Source organism: Perognathus longimembris, chromosome 13 (assembly GCF_023159225.1).
Source record: "Perognathus longimembris pacificus isolate PPM17 chromosome 13, ASM2315922v1, whole genome shotgun sequence".
NCBI classification, from domain to species: Eukaryota; Metazoa; Chordata; class Mammalia; order Rodentia; family Heteromyidae; genus Perognathus; species Perognathus longimembris.
Window position 1 is genome coordinate 26992576 of NC_063173.1, and position 21205 is coordinate 27013780.

At 41.7% G+C, this 21205-nt stretch overlaps 1 protein-coding gene across 7 annotated transcripts in view; it reads left to right on the forward strand.

The window, feature by feature from the left end:
* The window catches only part of Nav2 (neuron navigator 2), a 702797-nt gene that overhangs the window by 613866 nt on the left and 67726 nt on the right, over positions 1-21205 (forward strand). For all 7 annotated transcript variants that reach the window (XM_048359787.1, XM_048359783.1, XM_048359784.1 and 4 more), the window contains exons 12-13: positions 9803-9941; positions 20697-20988. In XM_048359787.1, coding sequence (XP_048215744.1) covers positions 9803-9941; positions 20697-20988 — 431 coding nt within the window. The remainder of the gene's footprint in view (positions 1-9802; positions 9942-20696; positions 20989-21205) is intronic.

Consider the following 21205-nt stretch of genomic DNA (forward strand, 5'->3'; position numbering starts at 1 on the left):
TTCCTTCCTTCTTTCCTTCCATGCCAGGGATTGCAGTGTCTCTGGCATGCTAAGCAAGTACTACCTCTGAGCAATATCCTCAGCCCTTTTGTATTTTTAAATTTAAGTAACTATATCTTTTTGACATGGAAAGTTTTGAAGTCCTTCTAATATGAGGTAGATGCAGATTAAAATGTCTAAAATATATAACAAGCAAGGTGACTGGATCTGCTTCTACATTTCTTCTCTGTATGCTGAGCCATTTTCTCAAACTCAAAGCATAGCTTTAGTATCTGTCTCATAATATCTGGGAGGAAACATACTAAATAACATCTGGGTCAGCCACAAAGGTAGCAGGCTACATGGTTATTGTCTATATCAAAGAGTTATGAGGATTAAATGAAATAATGTACATAGTGAAATTAGCATAATGTCTTACAGGACTTCCCACTTCAATTAAAGTCGTTCTGCTATTACATTATTATCATTCCCCTTCCAGGCTAAGAAAAGAAGGACTCTACAGGGGTCCTGGCTCTTTTCTTTTTTTAAAGGTAGAGTCCCTATATAAACTCCAGTTGCAGTTAAAGAAGATGCTCCAGAGCAAGTCCTCTGGGAGAGAAATAGTTAAAATACCTGTTTGATGGAAATGCTGGTAGCCAAACCTTGCTTTTTCTCCTGGGGTGGGGAGGAGTGGGAGGGTGAGGTGTGGGGAGGTGGGGGTGGTTGGTCCTAAGCCTGAGTCAGGTTTGCTCACTCATCCACACTAGTTCTGCTTGGGCCCTGAGGTTTCACGCAAACAATTGCCTTGAACAATAGCCAGAAAACAAGTTCCACCAGTCTGAGCTTTTTTTGCAACTGAATGCAGCTGTCTGGCTGGGGGCACCGGGCTGTGTAAATGGGTTTGGCTGTGATTTGGTAGCAGAACTGGAAAATGGAGCAGGTAAGGCCTGGCACCGCTGGTAGTTCTAGCCATTTGAAAAGAAGTAGAAAGAGGGCAGTGGTGGTCCAGACTGTTTTTGAGGACGCTAGAAGCCCTTGGAAGGAGGAGGGTCGGGATCCTGCTTTCTGGACACTCCTTTTCAGAATGGTAGTTACAATACTCTGCTGATCAGATTCATGCTTAGTGAGCAGAGAAGAACTAATACATATCTGCAAACCTATTTCTTTTTACAAAGTCATTTAGCTTGTCTTTCCTTTGAATAAACAACATTATCTCTCAACATTATCTCTCAGGGAAAGCATAATGACCCACTCCCTCCAGATCCCTCAATAACTCCTTTTGCCAAAGGCCAGGGCATGCAAATCCTTGTAGAAAATTGGTTTAATTAGCCCTCTGTTTTCCTGTTTTGCTTCTTGAGAGATGAAATTGTAAACGTAATATCACATTAATTCAAGATTAGTACAGATTTCTGCTATTTTTAGCCACTCTCTCTCCTTAGGAGCTCAGTATTTAACATTCATTCAAGTTTTAAGTGGTTTCTCCCAGGGTCTTGAGGAAGTCAGGTTTGTCTTCTTGGTTTGATAGAATGCTTGTTCTCCACAATATTGGGGCAAAGCCTCAAGTGTGCAAAACTGAAATAATTTATGACTCTTTTACCTGTGTTTTTCATATCAGATAGTTTGAATTTGAGCTGTTAAAATTGTACTTTAAGCCCGAAGTGGCATTTGAATTCCTGACACAGTGATGTCAGCAGCTCTTAAAAGACTCTGAAATTGGATCTCCTGATTTAATGGCCCCTTCCATTTTTGAGTGGATTTTCCTGTGACTTTTGTGGATTCTTTTCCCTTCACATCTGTATTTCTCCAAGAGGTGGTAGATGAACAGTTGAGGTTTTTAGAACATCTCAGTTCCAGTGAAAATTCTAGGTTCTAGCCAAAATGAACTCTTTTCTCTATATGCTTGGTTGCTGACTGCAAATGGAAGTTCTTTTGTAATCCCAGAGATTTTAGCAGAGATTTTGAAGTTTATTTATGTACACTGTGTTTCTCTATGCCACTAAATGTATTGTCTTTCAGATGAACCGAAAGTGTAGTGAAATCATTGTATCTTGCTTTAAACCCTATCCTGATATTCCCTGGATCCTAAGCCATCTGTTTTATCCAGGGACAAACAGATGTAGAATAATGCCTAGTTATGTGCTCGGTATATCTTGTGATATTATAACTATCACTGTAAATGCTATAAATGCTGAAAAGATCACATCCTATTAGTGTGTAAGGAGTGTGATCTGGTGAAACCCAAATTGCAGGGCCATGCAAGTAGCGGATAGCAGTGGAAAAGCATGTGTCAAAAAGGAGAGCAAACCTCTTTCTGAAAAGGGCATTTCCTACTTAGGACTTGCTAATTGTCTCATAGATAGGTAGACAGACAAAAAATATATATATTGGACTGGGGATATGGCCTAGTGGCAAGAGAGCTTGCCTCGTATACATGAGGCCCTGGGTTCGATTCCCCAGCACCACATATACAGAAAACGGCCAGAAGTGGTGCTGAGGCTCAAGTGGCAGTGTTAGCCTTGGGCAAAAAGGAAGCCAGGGACAGTGCTCAGGCCCTGAGTCCAAGGCCCAGGACTGGCCAAAAAAAAAAAAAAAAAAAAGTATATATATATATATATGACATATATGATATTGATACTTCAGATATTTAAAAGATACTCTGCAAGCTCTTTTTTTTTTAACCAGTCATTGAGTCCTGAACTCAGGGCCAGGGCACTGTCCTGGCTTCTTTTTGCTCAAGGCTAGCACTCTGCCACTCGAGCCACAGCACCACTTCTGGCTGGGAAATTGAACCCAGGGCTTCATGTATACGAGGTAAGCACTGTTGCCACTAGGCCATATTTCCAGACCACTCTGTTATCTCTTAAAGATACGAATTTGAGCAATGAGGAAACCCAGAGACTAAGTAACTGAGTTACAAATGCTGTGTATGGGGGGAAGCTTCAGTGAGATCCTCAGTGTGCCTAGCTGCCTTTATTGGAGCTTTTTTTTTGCCAGTCCTGGAGCTTGGACTCAGGGCCTGAACACTGTCCCTGGCTTCTTTTTGCTCAAGGCTAGCACTCTACCACTTGAGCCACAGCACTACTTCTGGCTTTTTCTATAATAAGTGGTACTGAGGAATTGAACCCAGGGCTTCATGTATGGGAGGCAGGCACTGTACCACTAGGTCATAGTCCCAGACCCTTGTTGCAGCTTTTATCTGAGCTTGAACTCATAGATAGAAAGGAACCTTTGAGTGACTTTGTTAGTCTCCATCCCTCTAGAGGAGCCTGAGGCCTGGGAGAGACTGATTTTTCTGAACTTCAGTGAGACAGGACATTGTTCTGGGGAAGCAGGGTGGGCATCTTTAGGTTCCACTATCTAAGACCAGTGTAATTTCCACTTGATGCTTTTTGCTCATCTCCCTATTTTCCATTCTATTTGTTCCTCACTGTGTCTTTGTCCCCTCTGCTAGACTTATAGTCACCCTAGGGGCAACTGAGTCGTCACGGCTACTAGACTGCCTTGCACATAGCTTGTGTACTGGATAGAATAAGTCCCATTGCTCAGGATTCAAAAATGCTGAGTTTACAAGTTCAAAGAAAAAAAAATAAAAGTTTGATGGATTCCTTCTACTCAACTATATGGCAAAAGGAATAAAGATGATTTTTAAGATGGATTACTTATAACTACAGTTATATCTATCTGACATGACCAGTGTGGTACATTTCATTCAGAAAGGAAGGGACTTGGTGTGTGCTCTCTCTCTCTTACTTTAGATATATATGTGTGAATATATATACATATATACATATGTAATGTACTTTTGTATTGATTGATCAGATGAATCCATGGTTATACCTTGCCATTTTTGTTGATGTCTCAGTTAATAGATTGTTCAGGAATGTATATGTTCTTTTTAAAAAGAAATAAAAGAAAAAAAGATGGGAAAGAAAAAAGTGGGAGAACCAGCCAAACACTATGTCACATTTTAGTTTCTGAGAAGTAGCTCTGAGGTGATTGATTCTACTGTCTCTACTAAATATCTCTATATATATATCTATATACATATATATGTGTATATAGATATATATATATATTTGATATATATATTTGTTTTTCCTCTGTGGTGGGGCCTGAACTCAACCTGGGCACTGTTCCTAAGCTGTTTTGCTCAAGGCTGGCACTCTACCACTTTGAGCCACAATGCCACTTCTGGTTTTCTGGTGGTTAATTGGAGATAGGAGTCAACTTAAATTTTTAATATTTAATATATAGTTAAACCTGAATTTTCTTATAAATCTCACCTATAAACTGGGCATTTTTTTAAATAAATTGTGATAACCTTCACTTGTTGACTATATCTTGTTACTTCAAACTCAATAAATCAGGACTTTGAAAACATTGTACCAAGTGACGTGAGCCAGACCCAAAGAAACATCGACTCCATGGTTTCCCTCATAGGGAATAAATAATTAGTATATGTCTAAGATAGTCATAGCAGAAGATCACAATAGCTCAATAGCTAAGCCTGTATAAGATGATGCTAAGTGAAATGAACTCCAAGTTATGAAAACAAGTGGTATATCACTGTTGTAGTTATTTTTCTCTTGTATTCCCTTCCCATGGTTTTACTCCTGCTATCATTGTAACTGATCTTAGTACCCTGGATACTATATATACGTATATTGGAACTAGGGAAGGGAAAGGGAATACCAAAATTGAGAGACAAAGGATAAAAAGACAAACCATTGCAACAGCAATACTTACAAAACCATTTGGTGTAATGGTTTGTCTTTTTACTAAGATCAGAAATAGGGAGGGGGGAGGTGGGGGGAAAATGAGGGAAGAGGTAACAAGTTAGATAAGAAATGTACTTGCCTTACATATGAACTGTAACCACTCTGTACTTCACCTTGACAATAAAGAAGGAAAAAGAAAAAGAAAAAAAACCCTCCATAGATCAAATATACTTAAACAATTAGTACTACTTGCAAACTTGGGTAATTAAATTTCTGTAAACATTTTAGGCCACATTAATAAGTTTAACATATCTAGTCCCAATAAATTTCAAATTTCTCATTAGGCACACTTATCTTTTTTATGTTTGTGGTTTTTATTTTTGTTTTGAGATAGGGTCTCTCTATGTAACCTGGGTTTGGCTTTAAATTTGCTGTCCTCTTCCCTCAGCCTCCTCTCCAATTTTTCATAGTGTAATCCAATTTTCAAAAATTGTATCACCTTTAAAAAAATCTCAAATTAGAAATCATTTGTGTGTGTGTATGTGTGTGTGTTCTGGTCCTGGAGCTTAAACTCAAGGCCTGGGCCCATCCCTGAATTTTTGTGCTTAAGGCTAGCATTCTGCCAGTTAAGCCACTGCTGCACTTACAACTTTTTGGTCATTAGTTGGAGATAAAAATCTCATTCACTGCCCAGACTGGCTTTGGACTGCAGTCTTCAGATTTTATCTTCATGATTAACTAGGATTACATGCGTGAGCTACAGGCACCCATCCAGAAATGAATTTTTGTCCTAGTTTTTGTTGGTCTTGGGGCTTGAATTCAGGTCCCTGATCTCTTTTGCTTAAGGCTACTACTCTACCACTTTGAGCTACAGCTCCACTTCTGGCTAGTGGACTCTCTTGGACTTTCTTCCCATTGCTGGCTTCAAACTGTGATCCTTAGATCTCAGCCTCCTGAGTAACTAGGATTACAGGCCTGAGTCACAAGTGCCCATCTAGAAATCAATATTTAAAAAAATGAAATCATAAGGTCTTTTATAATACCCTCTAATATGTGTTATATATAAATACACAGATTACTGATCACAAAGCTATCACTTAATGCATTTCTATTTTGACTCACTTTATCATAATTTTTTAAACCATTTCCAAATTATATAAAATGTAAAATCATCTCTTAAGAGTAGGAGGTCTATCATTTCGGTGGGCTTTGGATTTTTGTATGGTTTTCCTCAGTCATATTTAAAGCCAGGACCAAGGGATGATCAAGTCACATTTCAGAATGACTCTTCCGGAGTCATAGTGGAAGACACTGTTCCTTTTTATTGTTACTGGGTCCCCATGGCCTCTCCACTGGAATTCTGTCTCACCACCACACAGCCTCTGTGTTTCTTTGAAGTTTTCACTTTTTATAACTTCTTTCAACATTAATTACCTGATTTGCTCTATGGACTGTTATACCTAGTCTCAGGTTGTACCTAATTTCCTTTACTGCTTGACTGGTTCAACTTCTATTCACACGGCTTAAGTGAATTCTGCATGCTTTCCACATTTTTCATGTCTGACGCTCAGCCACATGTCTGGGGTTATTTTCCAAACAAATTACAGATCCCTATTAAAAACTATGTGCATACCAAATGACAAAAACCTAACTACTTTTTGTTGTTGTTGTTGTTGTTGTTGTTGTTGCTTTGAGCAAATGAAAGGGCTTTATTACTTCTCACATTTCCCAGTACTTGCTTCTGGCTCTACATATGGCTGATACAGGAGTTTCAGAGATGTTAAAGGTACACTTCCATCCCTCCCAACTCTGCCTCCTCCCTCTGTACTACTTCACTTTCAGGCCCAGTGAGACTGAGGCAGTCACTATCAGCCCTTGGCTTCACATGCATGTTTAAGTATTTTTCATTTGTCTCAGCATCTCTCTGTGATCTCACAAATGTGGGGATCAAAGTCAGAGGTATAGTACCAGACATCACAGCTGTTAAGATGTTTGTGCATTTTGCAGGGAAATGGTCAGATCTTGAACAAATAATGTTGAGCAAGACAAGCCTAGAACACAGAGAACAAAGGTGCATGGTCTCCCTGATATGTGGGGTTTTTTTGGGGGGGTGGGGAGAACCATAGAGATCATGTCTGTAAAATGACAAACTTCTTTTCAAATGGTATTTCCACATGTTTTGGTCAGCAACTTTATAGTATGTTTCTAAAACCAAACAATTACTAAATAAACATAAAAAAGTCTAGGATAGACCTATGAGAGGATCACAATAGCTCAACAGCTATGTACATATGATTATATAAGATGAGGCTAAGCAAAATGAACTCCAAGAGATGGAAACAGGAGGATTTTATTGTTGTCATTATGTTTAATGTACTAGGTGAATTTCCTTTGGCATACTCCCTGTGGTCGTATATGATTTTGGTACACTGGATATTGTATGTATGCTTATCTGAACTAGGGAAGAGAGAAAAATGAGGGACGGTGTAATAAATAAGACAAGAAATGTACTTACTACCTTATTATGAAACTATACCCACTCTACATCACCTTGTCAATAAAATTTAGTGAAAAAAAAGATGTTTATGCACAATGTGAATCTCTGAGGGGGTGGGAGGAGGAGAGGCACCATCCCACTGCCCATGTTAGGGCAACATAGTTTTCATAGATCATCTATATGGAACTACTTTTCCTTAGACTTCCTTAGAATTCGGTGATTTAATCTAATGGATTCTGACCATTTGTACCCTTAATTTTGGGCAAGGGCAAGTGGGAAACTAAGCAAATTTTATATTCAAATAAACTTTGACTAAAGTAAAGTGAAGAGACAGTTTTGCTTTCTGGCATGTAGACAGTTCTGGGTCACGCTTATTCAACATGAGGCTCCCAGTATTACTGTTTTGTTATGCTTATCATGTATTTTTTCCACTCTTTTCCATGGGTTCCATCATGCAATCCCTTCTTCCAGGCCAGCTCAATTTTAGGGACTTTCTGTAGACCCAAGCTAAATCTCCCAGCACTCTATACTGTTGGGGGAAAGATCTATGTGTGTCACTGCCACCTGACTCTCTGGAATAGAATAATATTTTGATGTGGAATGGCCACAGGGAAGAATGGGTACAATTTCAAGATACACGTAAGAATCTTTTACTAAGTTCCCTACCACTCCTCTTCCCTAAGTTCTCCTTTTTCTTCATCAGATTATAAGAAATTTTAGATACACTAAAATTCCTAACTCAAAAAAGCAAATGGAATAAGAGACTCATGGGATTTTTCTTTCAATATTGAAAGGTAATTCAAGAACTCTTCCATTTGTGACACATGCTTTTCCCAACAGTCTCATATGGTTGTCAGCCTTGGGTGAAACTGAGGCACAGAAGTTATGACCTGTTAAAGAATTAAGTGGTAAGGGAATTGGGTTCAGAATTCATGTGCAGGAGCAAGTTTACCTGAGAAGTTTTCCCCGTCTCTCTTCTACATCTGAATTCAATCAGGAGATATTTAGTAAGTACATACTGTGGCTCTGGAGTTGGAAAGGAAGGGATACACAAAATAAGGTTGGCCTTCTGTGTCAGTTTTTTGCTGCTTCTCACAGTCTTAGTTTTCTTATTATAAATAAGGGGAACAGTCTCCCATAGGAGTGGCTCTGAAGGCTGGTGAGAGTATATGTAAATGCTGATTGGCACGGTGAACATTGTCGCTGAAGGATACAAACTAGAGAAAACACATATTCTGAAAGTAGACAATTTTTGCTTTTCAGAAGTAGAATAAAATGAAGTTTGCTAGAGCTTTGTTACCCTGGGAACTCTGGGAATATATTCCTTTATTGAACTCTTGTTCTTCCTGGTTTGTCTTCCCTACTTGAGACTCATCGTTATATGTTTTCCCTGCATTTCTGAAGGACCCTCCAGATTGCCTTTTGGGGGACAAATGGGAGTGAAGCACAAGGGTTTGAAAGCAGGTTTTCTGTAGCATTTTCTTCCTCTCTCAGCACAGAGCTCAGGATGTAGAGTCAAGTGTCTTATAGGCTGGTTAAATTAAGTAGGGGTGTGTGTGTGTGTGTGTGTGTGTGTGTGTGTGTGTGTGTGTGTGTGTGTGTGTGTGTGTACACGTACACAAGGTGTGGTCCTAACTTTTGAAATTTCAGCCACCCAGCATTTCTCAGGCACAACCAATGCAAAACCTTGGAAATGAGAATAGTTTTCAAGGAGCAGAAGCCCATTGCACAGGGAGAAATTCATGAGAGAGAATAGAGGGAGGAGATCAGAAGGCTAGGGTCGCTTTAAGAGTTTGGATATTAAGTCCTAGGGACAGCTGGGGGTATTAACAGTGGAGTGAATGGGTCTGTTCATGTTATAGAAAATCATTTAGGCTGCTGATTGTTAGGAGGAGAAGCAGAACAGAGACTACCTGGCCTGTGTAGTCACATAAGTAGAGACAAGGGTACTTTGTACTTCAGGGTGACAGGAGGTGGCATGGGAGGTAGAAAGATGGGTAACAATAAGGAATTATTGCCAGGAGCTTTGGCTTGAACATCTCAGGGGTGATTTCTATATTAAATATATTCTGGGATATTATTCAAGTTAGAGCTAATACAGAACAGGCAGATTTCTGCTGACTATTACCGCTTTCTTTCCCTTGGCTCTTTGTTCCAGGATGGAGTCCAAAGAATTCACAAGGCCTCTGCCCCTCTCTTACAGCAGGGTAGTGCAGTGTTGGATCTTTCCCTGTATACTTACAATGTTAAATCCTGACTCACTGCCACTTGGCCTGGAGAAGAGCAATTGGCTTTTATAAAGTACCTCTGGTGAAGGGGAGGATGGAGTAGGACATGGGTAGTACCCTGTAACCTCCTCTGTGTATGAAAGTACCCTCTGTTGGGAGAAAGGTACATCTCAGCCACTTTATCAGGGTGCCAGCTCAAAAATAGCAAGGATGGAAGATGCCCTTTGGGGATGAGTCATATCCTGGTCATATCTCAGTTCTGTCTGAGACGTTATGACACAGGTTGCACCTTTTCCAGGAAGGTATGCATTTATCTCTATCATCAAACTGATCTAGAAGGGTGTAAGGCTTTGGTGCTTAGGATGTGTTTGTCTTTTCAGCTGGGATGACAGCAGCTCTGTCAGCAGTGGCATTAGCGACACCATAGACAACCTCAGCACGGATGACATCAACACCAGCTCCTCCATCAGCTCCTATGCCAACACACCTGCCTCCTCCCGAAAAAACCTGGACGTGCAGGTAAGATGTACAGAGCTCTCTTGGACTTCTCCAGTGGTCCCTGACATTCCAGAGCCTTGGGTTTATGGGCTGAGAGGCCCTGTTCACATAAGTAGAAGTCCCTCCAGTGACCTTATTTCCTCAACTCTGGCCTCCACCTGCAAAGAGAGGGAGCCAGGATGCTTGGGTTTGGAAATAGGGTAGGGAGACCTCACCATACTCACTAGTGACCTTAGAATACCTCATTTCCATGAACTAAGCAACTCATCGAAGACCCTATTTCCTCCCTGGACCTTGATCTAACAAGAGAATGTTGGGCTCAACTGGCTGATCATAGCCTAGATCATCTTTGTATAGCGAGCTAGCATATGATCTCTTGAGAGTGATTGGGTGAGAACAGAGATTGAGACCCCAGTACTAGAAGGCCAGGCCCATGCTCAAGGTTGAGAACTATTCCTCAGTAGGTCACATACCACTAGCTGATGTGTTTTGTTTGTCCTGCAGTATTATTCTTTTATACAGGATTCCATGTTAGCTTTTAAAATTGCATTATTTTTCATGAAAATGTGTTTCTACTTTTTCTCTTTAAACATCAGAAAAATATTACTCTATGTAGGGAATAATCAACAGATGACCAAGTGTCCATCCCTGGCAGATCTCTCACACTCCAGTGTCTCAAAGAGGCCCCCTACACAATTTTTTTAAAATTTAAAAAACCTATCCAGGCAAGTGCCAGTGGCTCTGTAATCTTAGCTACTCAGGAGACTGAGGTCTGGGGATCATGATTCAAAGCCAGCCCAGGGGAAGGCAAGGCCATGAGACTCCTATTTTCAATTATCCACCAGAAAACTAGAAGTAGCACTGCGGCTCAAAGTGGTAGAGTGCTAGCCTTGAGCAAAAGAGCTCAGAAACAGCATCCAGGCCCCAAGTTCAAGCCCCATGACTGATTTAAAAAAGAAGAAGAAAAATACAATCCAATCCCAAGGAGCTGGAGTTTGCAACTGCTACTTTAAACTCTCAGATTTGGGGTGGGGTGGGTACACATACATGTGTGCCTTGAGCTCGGGGCTTGGGCACTGTCCCTAATCTTTTTTGCTATCAAGGATAATGCTCTGTTTCTGGAGCCAACAACTCCACTTCTTGCTTTTTTTGGTTGTTAATTGGAAATTAGAGTCTCACAGACTTTCTTGTCCAAGCTGGTTTCAAACTGTGATCCTTAGATCTCAGCCTTCTAAGTAACTAGGATTAGAAGCATAAACTATCAGCAGCTCCCAGCTAAACACTCAGATTTGGGATTGGGAATATGGCCTAGTGGCAAGAGCGCTTGCCTCATATATACGAAGCCCTGGGTTCGATTCCTCAGCACCACATATATAGAAAATGGCCAGAGGTGGCGCTGTGGCTCAAAGTGGCAGAGTGCTAGCCTTGAGCAAAAAGAAGCCAGGGACAGTGTTCAGGCCCTGAGTTGAAGGCCCAGGACTGGCAAAAAATAAATAAAATAAAATAAATAAACACTCAGATTTTTATGTGTCCAATACAGTGTAGTTTTACATAGGCCCATTCCCTTGTGCTTACAGCATTCCTGAGTGGTTAGCAGTTGTTGGTTTTACAAGCCTATTTTACTGCTAGAAAAGTCAATGCTATCCTCACAGCTTGTTCTCAGGTCGGGGCTGATTGGCATTCTGGTTAGTCATGGTGGTGCTGGCATGGACGAACCTTTTTGTAACTAGATCTTTCCTTTGGTGGAGGCTGCTGTTATTGGGTGAACTCTTGGGGAAGTCTGACTGGAACAGAGTTTCCCTTAGGGACTTGGGGACAGCAGAGCATATACTGCCTCTCTGTCTCCTCCTTCCCTCTTTTCCTTCCCCTCTTCTGCCTTCCCACTTTTTCTTTCTTTCTCCAGTGCTTTTTTACTCTGCTCATATAAAGGCTATGTTGGAAATCTCATTGTTTGAAAGGTAACTCTTGTTTGAAGGCAGGGCTGGGAAATGATATGTCCTCAGTATAGCAGTGGAAGTATGTCTTGGGGAAGTGGAGATGGCTTGATGAAATAGTTTAGGTGGTATTATTACCCCTAAGATTGCTTTCTTACAGTAGTCAGAGTTTGCCATTTTTGAGGTGTCAGTGGGGTTAAATTGTGGTAGTTGTGTTTTAGGGGTTAAGTGTTCTTTATCTTATTCTAAGTGGTAATTATGTAACCATTAATTTTATAAAAATTATTCAAGATATACACTTAAGATTGTGCATGCCACTAAAGAATATTGTGCTAAATAAGCACGTCTGTTTGACAAACAAACAATAACAACATAAAATAAATTCTAAACTACCAGTTTAAAAACTGATCAGTTATTCTAAACTGATCAGTGTCTACTTGACGATTCACATAGGTTAGAAACTCCCAGGCAGCCTTTATCTCTGCACTTGCCAATATCACAGAGCCACCAGTTTTCTTCTGAGGATTTTTTTTCTCAGTACTCATTTTGTATTCAAAGTAACAATAACCACCAAGCTTCTGGTTTTCCCTTAGATATAAAGATAGGGAAACAAAATCAATCACCTGCAGACAGGCAGTAAGATTAGCAATCAATGAAACTTCTCCTGTGACCTTATAGGCTGAGGGACCTTACCACTGAATCGGACGTTTCTTTCTCTGTTCTCAATCCACAATGCTACAATTGGAGTTTACAGTTCAACATTGATGCCAAACAAATACCTGGCACTTAGAGAAGATTTCTTTTTTCTTTTCTTTCTTTGCTTTCTTTTCTTTTCTTTTCTTGCACTCAGGGCCTGAGCACTGTCCCTAAGCTTCTCTTGCTCAAGCCTAGCACGCTACCGCTTTAAGCCAGAGCACCACTTCTGGCCTTTTCTGTTTATGTGGTACTGAGGAATCGAACCCAGGGCTTCATGCGTGCTAGGCAACACGCTATCACTAAGCCACATTCCCAGCCTGTGAAATGATTTCTGATCAGTCACAACTGACTTTGGTTAAGGCCTCTAACTCTTTGACCAACTATGCTTTCATCTTACAAATGTCACAGAAGAGATTAAACAATATTCTACACTGTTGTTGTTTTGTGTGTGTGTGTGTACACGTGTGTGTACGCATGCGCATGCATACAGGCATGTGCTAGTACTGGGACATGAATTTAGGGCTCTAATTTTTTCATTCAAAGGTGGTAGTCTACCACTTCGGCCACAGCTCCACTTCCAGCTTTGTGGTGATTAGTTGGAGATAAGAGCCTCACAGACTTTCCTGCCTGCACTGGCTTTAAACCATAATTCTAGATCTCAACCTCCCAGAGAGCTAGGAATACAGGTGTGAGCCATAGGCACCTAGATCCACATATCTTTTGATCAAGATCACAAGTTATTTTATCCTCTTAAGGTTTGCTGTTTGCTTGGTACTTTTTCCCTGTACCTCTACCTGACTTTAAAACATTAAAATAAAAAGGGACAAAGTAGGCTTGGAGATCACAGAAATGTACACAGAACCAGTGTCACTGAGCTTTCTATTGCCATGTTGTCTTTGAATAGGTTTTGAGTGACATCTCCTTTGTTTCTGTCTAGGGAGCATCTCAAAATATTTGAATCAGTGTAATTCTCTGCCTCCCACCTCTTCCCCCACACCACTGTGAGGAATGCTAAGGGCCATTACTCTGCTCAGTATCCAGCAGTGTGAAGATATGTGTTGCACCCTCCCTAAGAGCCGCTCCTTCTGGGCTGTGCTTTCTCACAGTCTTGTCACATGCTGGTTTACTCCGGGCAAGTGGGCAATACACAGTCTGCCAGGAAGGACGCACGGAGGCAATTAGTGGCTCTGTGTGCCCATGGGGAAAACAAGTTGAGGACAGGCTGCCTGTCTCGGTTTCACCTTTGTGGAACAGGGAAGTTATTTTCTAGAAAACCTGAGGAGTAGTGTTATATACTGATGGAAAGAAGAGGAGACAGAGATAATGGATGAGCAGTTTGGGGGAATGAGGTTGCCTTTGTCTCTGCAAGACTCCATTTCCTCAGGGATATTGAGCTGTGCTAAGGTTGCCTCACTGGGCATGTGTGACCAGCCATGCAGCACTGAGCCCCTGTGCTCACTGCTCCTCTGTGTGCTGACCAGAGACCCATGCTTGAGGCCCAAATGCCTTTTTTTGTTTTTATTTTTTGTGTTGGTCTTGGGGCTTGAACTCAGGGCCTAGGCACTGTCCTTGAGTTTGTTTTGCTCAAGACTAGCGCCTTAGCACTTGAGCCACAGGTCCACTTCTGGCTTTTTTGATTGTTGGAGATAAGAGTCTCTCATAGACTTTACTGCCCAGGTTGGCTTCAAACTGCAATCCTCAGATCTCAGCCTCCTGAGTAGCTAGAATAACAGGTATGAGCCGTGGTTGCTTGGTCTTAAATGCTTGTTAACAGACATTCAGAAGAAGAAAGCTGGTAAGTATAATGGACAGCTAAGAGTGGCTTCAGGGAGGAGGGTGACACTCAAGTCTGGTGGTGTTGGGTTGAGTTCCTCACTCTGACACTCCTGAGTGAACTAGCTAATCTCCTCACGTCTCTATTCTCTCATTCATAAAATCATGGCATTAGACCTATTGTGAAGGGTGTATATAAGAGCAACAGGGAAATTGTGAATGCTGCTCTCAGTACCTGACCTAGATAGTTGCACAGAAACTTCCTTTATCCCTCCTTCCTCTTCCTTCCTTCCCTTTCTCCCTCTCCCCCTTTGGATTTCCTGCCCCTTTCTTTGTCTCATGCCAGGGATTAAAAGCTCAGCATGTTCTCTCTCTCTCTCTCTCTCTCTCTCTCTCTCTCTCTCTCTCTCTCTCTCTCTCTCTCCCTCCCTCTCTCTCTCTCTGTCTTTGTTTCTTTCTCTCTTTCTTTCTCTCTCTCTCTTTCTCTCTATCTCTGTGTGTGTGTGTGTGTGTGTGTGTGTGTGTGTGTTGGTATACTGGTACTTGAACTTGGGGCTTGGATGCTGTTCCTTAGCTTTTTTCACTCAAGACTGACACCTGAGCCACACTTCAACTTGTGGTTTTGGGTTAGTTGAAGATAAGCATCTCATGGATTTTTTTTTTTTAATTGGGACTGGCTTGGAACTGTGATCTTTAGATCACAGTTAGCTAGAATTACAGTTGTGAGCCACAGACGCCTGTCTTGCCATGTTCTTCATGTACTTGTTTGTGAGCAATTCATGTTCTATTTCACAGTATTTTTCAGTGTATGCTGGGGATGTGTTGGCAGAAGGATACCTCTCATATTTTCATCTATGCATCCTTGTCCTTGACCATTCAAGGTTTTCTCCCATTTTTGTGGAAGGTTGCTGAGAAGCAACATGTGCTGAGAAGCAAGGTTTCTTCTCGTTTTCAATGCCTGCAATATTTTTTTCAGTGCTGGTGTTTTAACTCAGGGCCTTACACTTGCTCACCTGGTGCTCTACCACATAAGGCATGCCTCACACCCAATTTCTTTTTGCTGGTTGTTGTTGTTTTTGTTTGTTTTCAGATGGAGTCTTATAGACATTTTCTTGCCATACTGCAAATCTCAGCCTCCTGGGTAGCTAGCTAGAATTGCAGATGTGAGCCACCACAACTGGCCTTGTGACATTTTAAATAAAATACATGAAAGGCATAAGATAGTTCCATGCCAGTTTAATTTTGCTACTCAGAGAGTTAAAATTCTGACTTATGTGGTAAAGATTCTTATTCTGTGTGACCCTGAAGGACACTAGAGTCTTCCGAATGTGGGGATAGAGTTAGCTGCGGGCATGAGGGCTGTCCCTTCTGCTCACCTGCTGGGAGTTATGGTTGCTGATTTCAGTAAGTTACTTTTCTTCTTCTAACCTGTAGTTTCATTTGAGTTCTGTGAAATAAGGGCAATAACATAACCTCAGAGCACAAGATCAACTAAGAACCTATGTATAGGAACAAAGCATATCCCTCTGCATATATATGTAGTGATATGGGTGGCAGGCGATGCTGCTGATGCCATTGATTATTACTAGTTCTCAAACTTAAGTCATTTAACTCTCTAGGTAGGGATTTGGCATAAGGAGAAAGCGGCCCTGATGCCTGGAGGCTTGTGGCCCAGAGCAAGGAGACAGTGTCTTGTTCATTCTGATGCAAGACACAAATGGGATAAAGACTAAATATAGGTGGATAGCAGAGCACTGGGAAGTTTTAGTGGGGAGAGTTTGATAATGAGAAGAGCCACTGTCTGCAGTCTCTCCATGTTTAGCTCACTGAGTTCATCATCAACACTCTGAGACTTGTTTATGATCAACTACATTTTATAGCCAGAGTAACAATCTTTGAGATGGGAAGGGACTTCTTCCAGCATCATACACAACAAACAAATGGCAGCACTCGGTAGTGGAGCTCTAGTCTGTCAGAGTCCACAGCCAATACCTTGTCCTATATCATGCCAGGCTCCCCACTTCTTTTCTTTTTTGGTAGTGGGGCTTGAACTCTGGGATTGGGTGCTGTCTCTGAGTTCTCCAGATCAAGAGTAGCACTCTACCACTTGAGCCACAGTGCTACTCAGGCTCCCCACTTCTTAAGCCACATCCTAAGTGTCTACCCTCTTGGATTTCTCTGTCTGTCTGTCTGTCTCTCCCTCTCTCTCTCTGTCTCCCTCTGTCTCTCTGTGCGCGTGTTGCCAGTTCTGGGGTTTGAACTTTGAGTCTGGACACTGTCCTTGAGCTTCTTTTGCTCAAGGCTAGCACTCTTACCACTTCAGTTACAGCACAGTTACAGCTTTTTCTTTGATTAATTAGAGGTAAGAGTCTCATGAACTTTCCTACAGTTTTGAACTGTGATCCTCAGGTCTCAGCCTCCTGAATAGCTAGGATTACAGGCATGACCTGGCACCCAGCCTCCCTCTTGTTTCTGAACACTGCCCTCTCCTGTGAGGTTATTTTGGCTCATTTTCCCCACCTTCCCATCTTACTGTTGGATGGCTAAGGAGAGGTCCAAATCAAGACAATAAAGAACACTTTCGAAAGAGGAAAAAGCTAGCACTCTGTACATCGCAGCATAGTCATCCTGCTGGTCTTCCTGTGGGTGTAAGTTCTAGGAAGAGAGAAGCTAGACCTCACTCACTTTGACTCCAAAGACATGTACCAGGTTTGACATATAACTCAGGAAGGATTTGTTAAGGAGATTTGAACAGAAAGTTAACAGAATGTCCTAGAACTGTAAAAAGCTACTTTCCTGGAACAAATTCAGGGTGTGCATAGGGTGGCGGGGGAGGAAGACCACTCATAAAATGTAGCTCTAGAGCATTGTACCCAGGGTCTGGGCTGCAGCTGTTCTAGGGCAGATTGTGGGGCACAGCGAGCTAGCCTGCTGATATAGAAGAGAGACCTAGTATTGAACATATTTTTATTATGTGCTATGGGGTGTGTAGAAATTCTCATATCCTTGGGTTTATATCAAGGAAAGCAATGTGATGTTGAGGTTAAAATATGTAGACTTGGCAATTAGACATCCTGGAAACTCTGCATCTCTTTTCCTGTGTGATCTTGGGCAATTGCTTTTCTACTCATTGCCTCCATTTTTCTCATGTAAAACAGAGAGTGTTAACTATTACTTCCTCGTTTTTAATGAGAATTAATGATACATACAAAGCGCTTTAGCTCAGTGTCTGGTCCAGAGTAACGTCTTGATGATTTTTGTTGTTGTTATTACTATTTATTATTATTCTTAGCAATTTGATTGGGAAAAATAGACTTAACATTAAGAGAATATACAGTAATCCAGGGTATGGAATGGAATGTGCTAATTTTTCAGTATATCTTAGAGCATATTAAGATATGATCAAATAGACTTATTATACATGAGATTAAGGGTTTTTTTTGTTTGTTTGTGTTTGTTTTTGTTGCTAGTCCTGGGTGTTGAACTCTAGGCCTGGGCTCTGTCCCTAAGCTCCTTTTACTCAAGGCTAGCACTCTACCACTTGAGTTACCACACCACTTCACTTTTTCTGTGATTGACTAGGGATAAGAGTCTCATGGACTTTCTTGCCCAGACTGGCTTTGAACTATGATCCACAGATGTCAGCTTCCTGAGTAGCTAGGATTACAGGTATAAGCCACCAGCACCAGCTGTTTTAAATTTGTTCATTGTATTCCCAGTGTCAGTAAGTTTGCCATCACATAGTGGTACTCAGTAAATATTTTTTAATTAATTAATTTTTTGCCAGTCCTGGGCCTTGGACTCAGGGCCTGAGCACTGTCCCTGGCTTGTTTTTGTTGCTGGTCCTGGGTCTTGAACACTGGGCCTGGGCACTGTCTCTAAGCTCCTTTTACTCAAGGCTAGAACTCTGACGCTTGAGTCACAGTGCCACTTCTGGTCATTTTCTATATATGTGGTGCTGAGGAATTGAACCCAGGGCTTCATGTATAGGAGGAAGGCACTCTTGCCACTAGGCCATATTCCCAGACCAAGCAAATATTTATTGAATGAATGCTTCCAAAGCCAAACTCTTGCCTGTTTTTGGACCTTTGCACATGCATGCTGCCTAGTATGCTCTCCCAAAATTCCTCAACCTTCTTTCATTCCCTAAACTCCTCAAAGTTCCTTCATTCTCTCTCTCTCTCTCTCTCTCTCTCTCTCTCTCTCTCTCTCTCTCTCTCTCTCTCTCTCTCTTTCTCTCTCTCTCTCTCTCTCTTTCTCTGTCCCTATCTCTCTTTGTGTGTCTCTCTCTGTCTGTCTGTCTCTCTGTGGGATTTTGTTTTTGTTTTTATTTTTTGGTGCTGGTCCTGGGACTTGAACTCAGGGGCTGAGTGCTAGCCCTGATAAGCTAGTACTCTACCACTTGAGGCACAGCTCCACTTCTGGCTTTTTGGTAGTTAATTGGAAATAAGAGTCTCATAGACTTTCCTGTCTGAGCTGGCTTTGAACCATGATGTTCAGAGCTCAGCCTCTGGAGTAGCTAGTATTATAGGCATGAGCCACTAGCACCTGGTTCCTTTATTCTTTAGGGATTTTCTAAAGGTTCTTTTTTTTTTAATCTTTAAAAAAAATTATTTTCAAAGTGATGTACAGAGAGGTTACAGTTTCATACGTTAGGCATTGGATACATTTCTTGTACTGTTTGGTTACCTCCTCCCTCATTTCCCCCTTCCCCCTTCTAAAGGTTCTTATGACCGCTTCCTACCCTCATTCGGTCAGGCTCTGTATTTCTTTCCCAGACTTCCAATCCTTTCCTTTGCAGAATTCACAATTATACATCCATTTGTCCATAGGTGTTCAATCTCTGACTCTTATAACTGATCATAAACTTTGTAAGTAGGAAAAAAATTCAGTCTTTACTGATTCTCAGTCCCTCCATGATGCCTGGCAAGCAGCAAGCATTGAATCTATTCTGGTTGAATGTACCCACAGTATCTAAAGACGAAAAGCCTGGACTGAGGCAGTTGCAACAGAGAGAGGGTACTTTAGTTTCTGTTCATCTGTAAAATTAAGATGAAGACAATACTGCTTAACCCCTTACTCTCCTTGACCAAATAGTGACTGAGATCTGACAAGATCATTTTATTAAAGTGTGTTGTAGCTTAGTGGACAGATATTATTCATTCATTCAGTTGTTTTATTCCTTTCTCCTCCATGTCTATCTCTAGTGCTTTGTACTGGGCTGGGATATGGTGTGTGTATGAGGAAGGACCAAGCAAATGGTGGCATCCATAAGGTGGCTGCTTGGATAGGTTAAATTCATAAGGGTAGAAAGGGCTGGAAAGGAGAGAGAAAGACAATTACATTTGGGCTGCTTGTTATATATAGCTTTTGTTCTGTTCATTTCTTGTATTCTGTGGAGGAAGACTTTGAACGACTCCTGTGTGATGTGCTATAAGCCATGTTCTTGCCAAGGGTTCACTTTAGCTTTCCACCTTGGTGATGGTGCCCACTCTTGGTAGCTAGAACTAACATGGGACTCATTTTGCATTGTAGCCACCAGAAGATTTGCTGCCTTCTCTTCACAGTACTGCTTCTCTCCCTGGTATCCTCTGGTTGGCCTCACACCCCAGGGAGCCCCAAACATTCTGGCTCACTTTGTGGTTTTTAGTGCAGCTGATCATTAATATCACCCCCTTGTCCCCTTCTGAGTTTCATGGCCAGGAGGTCAGGGCTCCTCCAAAGAAAGCTGGCTAATTATATCTCTGTCTGAATAAAACCACACAAGGGGAGCAAAGCAGTGGCATATAAATGAAGCTGGGGTAGGAGCAGGAACGGCTGCTGTTTGAGGATTTGTTTCCTTTCAGCTGAGCCCCCCCTTGACTTAAGTGGAACAAGCAGCTACCCTCACTCGATGCTTTGGACTTTAGCACTGCCAGTGGAGTGATAGGAAGTCAGCAGAACAAAGGAAAATGGGAGAGAAACGGGATGGTGGCTAGAGGCTTAGCACCAGAGCTGGTTTAACACCAGAGCTGTCTCCAAATGGCAGAGTTGGTGGCCGAATTCCCATAGCATTTTCTTCTCTGCAGGCTCGGCTTTTCTTGCTAAGGCTCCTTTCCTTTTCCCCTGCTCCTGCTCCCTTTATTTTCTTTCCTCACTCAGAATGACCTATTTCTACTCTTTATTTAAATGAATGAATAAACATGCCTTTCTAACAAGATAATCAGAATATGAAAGACCAAACTTTTTAAAAAGTACTTACCAATGTTTTTCTTTCTTTCTTTAACTAGTCCAGCATATTGACATTTTTTAAATTTTTTTTTTTTGCTTTTGGGGTGAAGGATTCCCTAAAATGGGACTGGGGAATACTAATTCCAGGAGTCTCTGCCCACAGACCGACGCTGAGAAGCACTCCCAGGTGGAGAGGAATTCCCTGTGGTCTGGTGATGACGTCAAGAAATCAGACGGAGGGTCAGACAGCGGCATAAAGATGGAGCCAGGTTCCAAGTGGAGGCGGAATCCTTCTGACGTGTCAGATGAGTCTGACAAAAGCACATCAGGCAAGAAGAATCCCGTCATCTCCCAGACAGGCTCCTGGAGGCGAGGCATGACAGCCCAGGTGGGCATCACAATGCCAAGGACAAAGCCAGCTACCCCAGCAGGCACACTGAAGACCTCGGGAACTGGTGAGTAAGAGACCATCTGCAAGTTAACTGTTTAAAAGCTGATGCTATAGTAACCCAAGCAAGGACTTGAGTTAACCAGTTACCTCTTTGAGCTTATTCTTTGCTAGGAATAGACTTTCTTTAATGAGTGTACATGGGAGGCCTACAAGTAGCGTACTGGTTGGATTGATTCATACTAAATGAGTCTTACTCCTTGCCAGGTGACAGTTAACCCACT